This window comes from Coptis chinensis, chromosome 2 (genome assembly GCF_015680905.1).
Source record: "Coptis chinensis isolate HL-2020 chromosome 2, ASM1568090v1, whole genome shotgun sequence".
NCBI lineage: Eukaryota > Viridiplantae > Streptophyta > Magnoliopsida > Ranunculales > Ranunculaceae > Coptis > Coptis chinensis.
Window position 1 is genome coordinate 3,112,860 of NC_141457.1, and position 9,847 is coordinate 3,122,706.

The following is a 9,847-nucleotide window of genomic DNA, read 5'->3' on the forward strand; positions in this document are numbered from 1 at the left end:
TGTTAAATATATTCGGAGGAATTCAAAAATCCCCCACTAGGTCTGCAAGAACGATGCACGACTTAGGGTCATCGTTTAGTGCTTTATAAAAATAAGATAGATGAGTCTCTAGTTATTTATCCATATGTAGGTGTAGTGTGTGAAATTCTAGATAAGCATGTGGTAATGCGTCTACAAAAAGCCTGATTATACTAAAATTAAAACTCCTCTAACAGAAGAGACGAGGAGTGAAAGAAGGAGTACCTGAATGCCTCCTTGCTACGCATGTGAATACTGTCTTTAATACGAACCTACTTGTCTTGTGGATTCTTGGAATACTGAATAAACAATAAATTCCAACGAAAACAAGGACCGGTATCTAACCTAGTTAAAATCGAGCTTTCTTCAGAAGGGCGCGGGCGCGCTCAGAAATAGAGTAAACAAGGGTGCGGGCGCTCTAAGTACTTTGTCGAATTTTTTTTTCCAGTGAAAAGAAGGCGTGCGCACTCAAAGATAGAGTTAAAAGGGGAGCGGGCACACTCCAAGTACTGTGTCGAAAACATTTCCAGTCGACTTCTAGGAGCAAAAATCTTGTTTTTTTTTTTCAAGAAACAACACACACGGTCAAATTCGAACCAAAGGGTTGGTGGGTAGAGAATGGGGGATTGCCCCTTGGATTCAAGCAATTGAATTCTTGTCTTGAACGAGTTTAAGATGGCAACGACGCCATTTGATATTCAAAAGTTTATGTAAACTAACTATCTATGCGTAAACACAAATAATCAATCAACTAAACAAGTGCTTAGATCAATATTCCTACTCTCAAATATAATGAAGTAATATAAATAGTACGGATTCGTTCCACTCCTAAACTACCAAGACATAAATGAAATTCAACTAATTTAAATCACAAAGAAACAATGGTGAGAGTAATATTATGTTGAGAGATCTCTATTCTACGGATTCAAATAAATCTAAATTAACTAAACTAATAGAAATAGGGTTTTGATGGAAGAGAAAGTTATAGAGAAGAGTAATCAATCCACCTAATAATTAGTTTCAAGCAAAAATTGAATTATTCATTGAAAAGAGATCATCTTTAGGTTTTCACATAATGATCCAACCTAAAGCCTCAAACTTTATCATCCCTAGCAACAACCTACGTACATCTTTATAGTCATTATTACTAGCATGTAGGATTATTACAACCAAGTTTCTCGACTTAATTATAACAATCCCTAGTTTAATTTACTATATACTTATTTTGGAAGTCATACAATAAACTAAACTCATTGAAATACATACACAATTAAATAATTCTACTAAGCAATCTATTCCTCATAAGGCTTCATAATCACTCCCTCTAATGGGGGGATTAACCTAATATTATTGGATTAATTAAACTAAAATAATGAAAGGAAGACATAATATAAAGAAGAAGTAATTGAATTGAATAAACTAAAGCTTTTATTAAAATGTTCTAATGGAGGCTACAAACTAAACTAATTAACTGAAACCTAAACTAAACTAAAGAGGCAGAGAGAGATCTGGGGTTTAGGGTTTTTTCCTCTTTTATAATGATACAAAATCGTGCATGGGTTTTTAGGCTAGGTTATGGATCCATAAATCAAGTCTATAACCTAATTGGTCAAATCCAAGACTTCCAATTCTGGTCGTGTTACTGTAGTGAGCGTTTTCACTGACTTATACTACTTTGATCGAGTTAAGGCCTAGACCATTGGAAAGGGCTTTCTGAGCCGGTCATTTTTATATAAAAATGGGCCCAAATCCGAGGCATGGGTCCAAAGATATGGGCTTTTGAAGTTCTGTTGACTTTTCTTCAGCTCTCTAATCTGGTTTGACTTTCACTTAACAGTTTTGACTTAGGCTTTTTAAGGGCTTTTTCTCCATGAAACTTGGTCTTTCTTCACGGAACTTCCCTAGCAATCACTTTAGCTCCTTTTAACGCCTAATTAGTAAGGAATTGACATTTATTCAACTCCGAAGCCTGTAATACTCAAAAGCACGTAATTAGTGATAAACCTATATTATTAATAATATAATTAGCTACATAGAAATACTATTAAAGGGTTTAAACTACAGTTTTGGGTTCTTATCACTGGTGCTTAAGGTTCGGTGATTCTTCTGGTTCATGGTGTTCTCTAATCAGGTTAGTTCTTTATGTTTTTAGTTATTAGTCTCATTATCCATACCAGGGGATGGAAGTATAGAATAGGGTTTATGTTTTGCAATACTAATATGATGCTAGTGTTCTCTACTTTTCTTCTAGTACTATAGTTCAGAGTTAGGGAAATATTCTTTGTGTTGCCCTAGAAGGGGTAGCTCAAGGAGTGACTGCCTAGGGGAAGTATTCTTTGTGTTTGCCTTAAGTTGTGCAACCTAATTAGAAAATAGTCTTGGATGTTGCTCTCGGTAATACATTGAATGGCTGTCCGAGCTTACATAAAAGGAAAAAAGATATTAATAGCATAAACATATAAACAACCTTAAGTAGAAATAAGTGTTAACGATGTTTCGTCCAAGAATGCATCAACACTTTCTTGATTGCCTAATTGTAGTCTACTTGTGAAAATAACAATGAAGCAGAAAGTCGCGGATCAAAGGTGTCGGTGGATTCAAATCTCTTGAATTTCCTCTCATAGAATCAATCACTAGTTTAGTTTAGTTTAGCTTAGCTTAAGATTAGTAATCCTCAAATCTCTACAACCATAATTTTTAATCCCTCAAACCCCTTTCCGAATCATGTCCTTATTCACAATACAACTTAAAAGTGGAATGATATCCTACTCATCCTTTACTCATTGATGGATAATTAGGTTTTGATCTGACATAGATTTTGTCAACGACATCCATATCCGTCATCCATCATCATCCATAATCTTACATACCATTCTCAACCAACAAAACTAAGTGTGTCATCACAATAATCTTTATTAAGTACATCTTTTGGTCCATCTTTGCCAGCTTTGGTCCAATCAATGAGTATTGGGCTCCCAAATAAGCTTTAAAACATGTCTAGGTCCATTCTTTTCATTAGTTCATAAACCTTGGGCATTTTCCATAATAGTCCATGAGCTCTATATGATCTTTAATGCTCCAAATAGCTCCCTTTTGCTCCTTTAATAACTACAATATTTTACAATTTTCTCTTTTTCACTTGTAAAGTCACAAAATCTAACTAACATGCATCTTAGTCCACTAAGTGGGACTAACAAAAGGTGTAATTGAGGGTTAGAGTAATACTTATCAACAATCAATGTGCATATCAAATGGGTACATGCAATCAGTGTGCATACATAATGGGGTATATGCACAATTAGTGTGCAACCCATAAAAGTATTAAAGGAATGAAAATATCATAAGGGTGGAGATGTATGCACCCACCATATTGATGACTGAATCCGTTTTATCACTAAACCCACTAATTATATATATTGCACCCATTTTATTTTTAAACCCACAAATTTTCTTAACTAATTTTTATTCTCTTTATCGAAATAGTAACTTTTAAATTTCAATGAATCCTCTATATTAATAAAGTGCGAACTCAGAAAAATGCTTGAAAATTGAGTTTCTTTGTTTTATCCGAACCAGTTTTGTCCATTAATACTCCTGAATCAAATGGAGAACATTCAAACTTTAAAACAGTCGAAAATCAAAATATATAACAAATGAATATTGAGATGTTATCGTGAAAATTGGCGAGTGACATATTCTAAAACTAAATTTAGGGAGTCCAGTTGATGAGGAATGATGAAATTAACTTGATAAGTTGTGCTGAAGATGATAAAATTAGATCATATCTATCTATTTATGTCAAGTGGAAATTTTATTGATAATGATATCGAGTTTTACAAATAATTAAGACAAGCTAAGTGTGCAACAAGCTGTGCCTTGAGTTCTTTCTGAATGACAAATCGTATCATTCTAAATACAAACTCGTTAGAACCATCAATCATTACATTATTATCCATAACTTTCTGCAATCTCTTAAGAAGTTCAACCAACTGTTGCCAAAAAACTGAAAGTGTCGAAGCTGAACTAAATAAAACAATGATGGTTAGCCACTTAGCCCTACAAGCCTCTTCGTGTTTCTCTATCTTCCCTACCGCTGCTCTATTTGCTGCTTCTCTCCCACCTCAAAGACTCCATTCCCAAGCCCTACCAATGGAGAGACTCCCGTCACATCAACACACGCATGCTTCCCCTCATTTTTTTTTCGGTAACACATCAATCTATTTAATGAAAAGAAAAAAGATGACAATTTATCCAAATTCCAAAGCGGGTGTCGTCAACAATAGTAGGTATATTTTTGTCAATCGAACTCAAAAGGTTTCGGTTATCAATATGGTGGCTGCTCATATTATCACCTTATTGGAAAAACGACCCAATCAATATTATTTGTCCTTGCAGGTTATTTTAGCATCACATATGGTTTTTTAGATTATTTTCACTTGGAATCTGTTCTAATAGTTGATTTCAAAACCGGGTCGTCCTTAAAGGTGATTTTAACCCGAAAATGGGCCTCTAGACCAATTTCTTGAAAAATCAAAATCCTAAAATTCCATAACAATTTTCCTTGTAACAAATGGAGGCGTATTTGTTAACAACTTCCATATTTAAAAAATGGAAAACACTTAATAATCCAAAAGATCAACACACGTGACCAGAAGTTCAAATAGATTTGTTATTTCACATGAGTACATAACTTACTTATAATTTCCGTATCAGAAAAAATAAAAAACTTAATTATAGTTTCATCTGATCCAATAAACTCTTACCATCAAGCCTAATATTACTTGAACGCATCAAGTAATCCTCATAATCGATGGTTTTGTACTTCACACCATTTTCTTTCACAAGATCAGGTAGAGGCCCAATTTTAGTGCCATATTCTGCGTCATGGAACGCTGCTATTGAGAGGCGTTCCTTGTTCGGGTTAATGACAGCCCTATGCTCAATGCTCTTGTATATCCCATTGCTCATTATCTGCACATGAACAAATGAACAATAGTACGTCACAAAGTGATAATTTAAATGACAAAATATTTCCTTTGTCGATTAATAGTTTGAATACCTCAATTACATCACCGATGTTAACGACGAAAGCCCCTAAAATGGGTTTAATTGGAACCCATTTTTCATCTTTCTTGATGTGCAGTCCATTTACTTCATTGACTTGAACCAAAAGAGTTAAGCCAGTAGCATCAGAATGTGGAGAAAGTCCCAAAACCTTCTCCGCATGAGGACATGGAGGGTAGTAATTCATCCTCACGGTTTGAGTACAGTTCTCAAAAGGCTTCGTCAATATTTCTGATTCAAGTCCCAAGTTCTTAGCCATCATTCCTGTTAGACACATTGCAACTTTCTGCAGCTCCATTGAGTATTTCTCCATTGTTTCCCTGGAACAAATAAATGTACAATGTAATTGCCAGACTAGAACAACAAATTTGCCTTTCAAAAACAAAAAAAGAACAACAAATTTCGTCAGCATTTGGAAATTTCGGAATAAGATCCAATATGACAACGGTAGAAGTGGAAGCATCAACAACATCATGGGTCTAGTAAGCAAAGCTATTAGAGTTGCTTATGGGGAATTAGATGGGCATATGGACAACACAGTTACAGATCTGAATACTCTGAAGAACCTAGGCTTGAACACTAAAGCTAGAATGGCGCCCAAAATGCTAGAATGCTACTGGTACTTGCCTCCTAGAGGTATTATGAAGATGAATACAGATGGGGCTGCCAGAGGCAATCCGGGCATAGCAGGATGGGGAGTGGTATTCAGGGATCATGACGGTACAGTCAAAGGCACTTACATAGGAGGAATAGGAGTGGCAACGAACTATGTGGCAGAATGCACATCTATCATAGAGGGCATAAACTTGGCAATTCAACAATGGTGGCAACACATATGGGTAGACATTGATTCGGTCGCAGCTACAAAAACATTTCAAGCTGACAAGGTTCTATGGAAGTTGAGAGCACAATGGGACAAGATCAAACACTCCGGCATTTGGCTCCACTCACCAGCTCTTGGAGAGAAGTGAACTTCGCAGCAGATACAAGAGCCAACAAGGGAGTGCAACTGAACAAAGGGTCAAAACAATGTTGGAATCATAAACCTCCATTCCTAAAACAGATAGAAAATCTGGACTTAACTTACTATAGGTTCATCCCCTAGTGTAATCGAGTCTATCATGTACAAGTCACTCAAACCATAAGTCTTTTGTTCCCTTGTAATATTACTAGAAATTGTTTGTGACTTCATCACGCCGTTTAATTTGGTAGTCTACGTTGGTATCTAATTTTAAATGTTAATTTACACATACATAGTAATTTAATTTGATGTACGATTCCTATTTAAATTGTTTTTGGCTTCTTTCAGTTGCCTTGTTCAAATGATTGTGTTCAATTTGAACAAAACATTACATAATTGTCAGTAATATTTATGTTTCTATTATCTATTAAAATTCATATTTGTAGGGCTACCGGGCCAATGATCTTGTGATTATGTTCTTCAATTGCAATTGTGTTTTTGTGTGTGTGTTCCAAATAACCAATGGACCATAAGGAGCTTCATGTATGTACTTCTTGAAACTCAAACCATGTAGTAGCTCGTCAACATTACTCTAATTGCTGGATCTCTTCATTCTTACAACAATTTTGATCCTAGCTAACAAAATTTATAAAATTGTCATTACCTTTGACATTTCTATTAAATTTTGAAGAAAACTCCATATTACCTTCTATATTAATTAAGTTGTTCCTTGACCCTTTCAGTTTGTCATTCAAATTTGGTTCATCTATTGTTTGAATTTCCACAGTGCATACTTATGAAATAGATATCTATTATCGAAATCAATCTGGACAGTTCAAGTTAAGTACTACTTTATAAATGAAAAGACTTATGTGAAGCCTTAAATTCAGGATAGAAGAGAGATTTTATTTAGACGTGAGATTTTATTTCCTTAATTAGTTATAAATTTGTATCCTATTTAAACTCTAATTGTTTTATGACATCAGGAGTCCTAAATTATTTGTATACATATCTCGAGGCATTAAATTAGATCCAAACCATAAATAAATTTGGGATAGAAGAGAGATTTTATTTCTTTTGACAGTTGCAACTTAGCACAATTATAGGGCCATTAATTATGAATTTGTATCATATTTAAACTCTAATTGTTTTATCCCATTGGATCTGGGAGTCCTAAATTATTTGTATACATATCTCGAGGCATTAAATTAGACCTAAACCATAAATTAACTTTGATAGTATCAATTAGAACCACTACTTAACACTTAAATTCCACGAGATCAGTCTTCTCTATTATGTTAGATGAATTTTTAATTAATACAAAATCACCTTCAGAAGAAAAAAAATAGAACAACAAAATACAGACGAGCTGGATTGGAACACTTCGGCCCTCAAATTATTCAGCCATCAGCCCATGTGTTGAGAGCCGGCCAATACCTTGAAAAATTCCCAACTCCTTACCTGCTCCTTGGCCCTCTCGAGGGGGACTTTGGGTCGGGCTTACCTTCTTAGAATTGGTATAGTTAGATTTTTTTGTAAATTTAAAGTGAAAACACAAGACGGTTATGATTGCTGGAACTCACTAGTTACTAAATTAGTGCAACACATTTATATTCACCTGAATGAAGTGGGACTAGTAGGCCAAAATCTCATGTTTCTTTCCTGAACAGGTTTTGTAATTAGGAAATGCATGTCCGCCCAATCCAGCTTTTGCTCTTCAGACGTAACAAAGGCTTGGCCATAACCTTCCATACCGTTGGGTAGCTGGCTATAAGCGTTCTTCTCCTTTAAAGGAAGTCGGAAGAAATCCTCAGTGTCAACCTTCATTTTCTCAATCACTTCTTCTCGTACTCCATGGTTGATCAACTGCTCAAGAAAGTGCATCAAAACTACAGTGCGTTTTGAGAATCAATCGACATTAAGTATAATGTGGCGAATGCATAACAATGCTGACAGTTAATCAAGACAATTTTACATAATGAAACTACAGCCCGTGTAGTGGTTGTGGTGGCAAGGTGTGGCCCAAAACAAGGGTGTTCAATCAGAATCTCCATTTATTGTGATTAATAGCAAGTTTTCCCAGCATAATAGGCACGACTGCACGAGTATATCCGCACCAAAATAGACTTCTCCATGGTGAAATATAGTACTACTACAGTAATCATTATGGCACGTACACTATCTGTCTAGTATAGTGATAGAGTAATTAACAGTTCCAATAAAGATTTCAGATGGATTGGAATTCTCAGTGATGACTATTTCTGGATCCCCTATAACGAAGGATACAAATAAATACTCCAATATGGTGGGTTTCTGGTGTACATACCTGGAAGAAGCCCCAGTCAAGGCAGGCTGAGTGGAACTTTGCAAGTTCATCACAAGCATATTGTTGATCAAGGAGTCTGGATAGATCGATAACTGGGATTTCCAAAGAGTTATCAGTAGGAACTACATCATCATGCTCCAACTCAGGTCGAACGTATCGATCGGGTAAGGTTTTCAACTCTTCACTAGCAAGGACTTGGACGTTCTCAACAGGTAATGAACCTCCCACACCACTAAGATTCTTGCTCATGGTTACACTCGTACTTTTCCTTAATTTCAACTTCCTTCTTAGCTAGATAGAAAGCTCAAAATACCAAAACGGGCACAACAAAGATATATAATACACGCTTTTAAAACACATATATGGTTTACTTACTTTACTACGAAAGAAAACAGATATACAATTACCACGTGATTCACGTGGAAACAGAAATACAATTACCACCATGAAGGATTCACATCCATCATATATACCACGTGATTCACATCAATCATACCACGTGATTCCTTAATAACCAGCAACTAAAGAGCTAACTCAAGGATAACACTTTTCGAACCGGAACTAGCCGGACCATTTATTGAAACATCTTACTACTTAGAAAAACATGGGGTGTGAGGAATCAATATGGGGAATTTTGACTTAACCCTCCGAAACTATATAGCGTTTTGATTAAACCCTCCATTTTTTAAATCATTTGAGTTTACCCCCACTCCATCAATTTTGTTTTTTTTTGCTTGGCAAGTAGAAAATATATTAAAGGTGGGAAAAGTTACAAAATTGTGTGGTATGGACTAAAAAGTCCCACCATGATCAAGCTCAGAGTATCCAAAACCATATTACATGATTTCGAATTGTACACAATTAGAATCTAAAAAACTACTGAAAAGGTAACTCCCAGTGTAGTAACTACGGTGGTTTGCCCTCATAGATTAGCTTTTCATTAGGCTGCAGAGCCACTCCAGCTTTTGCAATTGCATCTGCCGAGAAATTGGGTTCTCTAAAAGTCGATGTGAAAATGAAAACCTGGAGCATAGTGTAGCAGTTTCTCCATCGTGGTTGCAGCTCCCATGGTAGACTATCATTGCAAAAAGCTTTGATTGCCGGTTCCGAGTCCGCTTCTATCCATAACATTAACCATCCCTTCCTTATAGCTAGTTCAATACCCTCCAGGATAGCTAAGCATTCAGCTCTAAAATTTTATCCATTACCAATATTCTGGCATAGAGACAGTTTAAAGGACCTTTCAAAGTCTCTAAAAGTAATGCCAATCCCCGAGGGCCATGGATTGCCAAAAGCAGCACCATCAGTATTTAGCTTCATAAAATCTCATTCTGGTGGTACCCAAGTACACTGCCTAGTGGTGGGGGCTGCCCTTGGTCTATTGGTTAGATTCCATGCTCTAAGAGTAGCCACATCATTGAAAGAAGAGTTGTTACTTGAATTAGAAAGATGCGCAGTGGTGAAAATGTCGTATTGAA

General features: G+C 35.8%; 1 protein-coding gene across 3 annotated transcripts; it reads right to left on the reverse strand.

The window, feature by feature from the left end:
* Positions 1-3,810: 3,810 nt before the first annotated feature.
* On the reverse strand, positions 3,811-8,995 carry LOC147514386 (S-norcoclaurine synthase 1). 3 transcript variants are annotated; one of them, XM_086582698.1, is made up of 5 exons: positions 8,370-8,995; positions 7,662-7,909; positions 5,078-5,402; positions 4,782-4,989; positions 3,811-4,235 (listed from the first exon to the last, which is right to left on the reverse strand). In XM_086582698.1, exons 1-5 carry the CDS (start codon positions 8,616-8,618, stop codon positions 4,231-4,233), a joined length of 1,035 nt encoding a protein of 344 aa, XP_086438824.1. In that variant the 5' UTR covers positions 8,619-8,995; the 3' UTR covers positions 3,811-4,230. The 3 variants fall into 3 exon arrangements, with proteins under 3 accessions (XP_086438824.1, XP_086438812.1, XP_086438817.1); XM_086582686.1 differs by having other exon boundaries at positions 4,019-4,161; XM_086582691.1 differs by lacking the exon at positions 3,811-4,235 and having other exon boundaries at positions 4,664-4,989.
* Between the last annotated feature and the right edge of the window lie 852 nt (positions 8,996-9,847).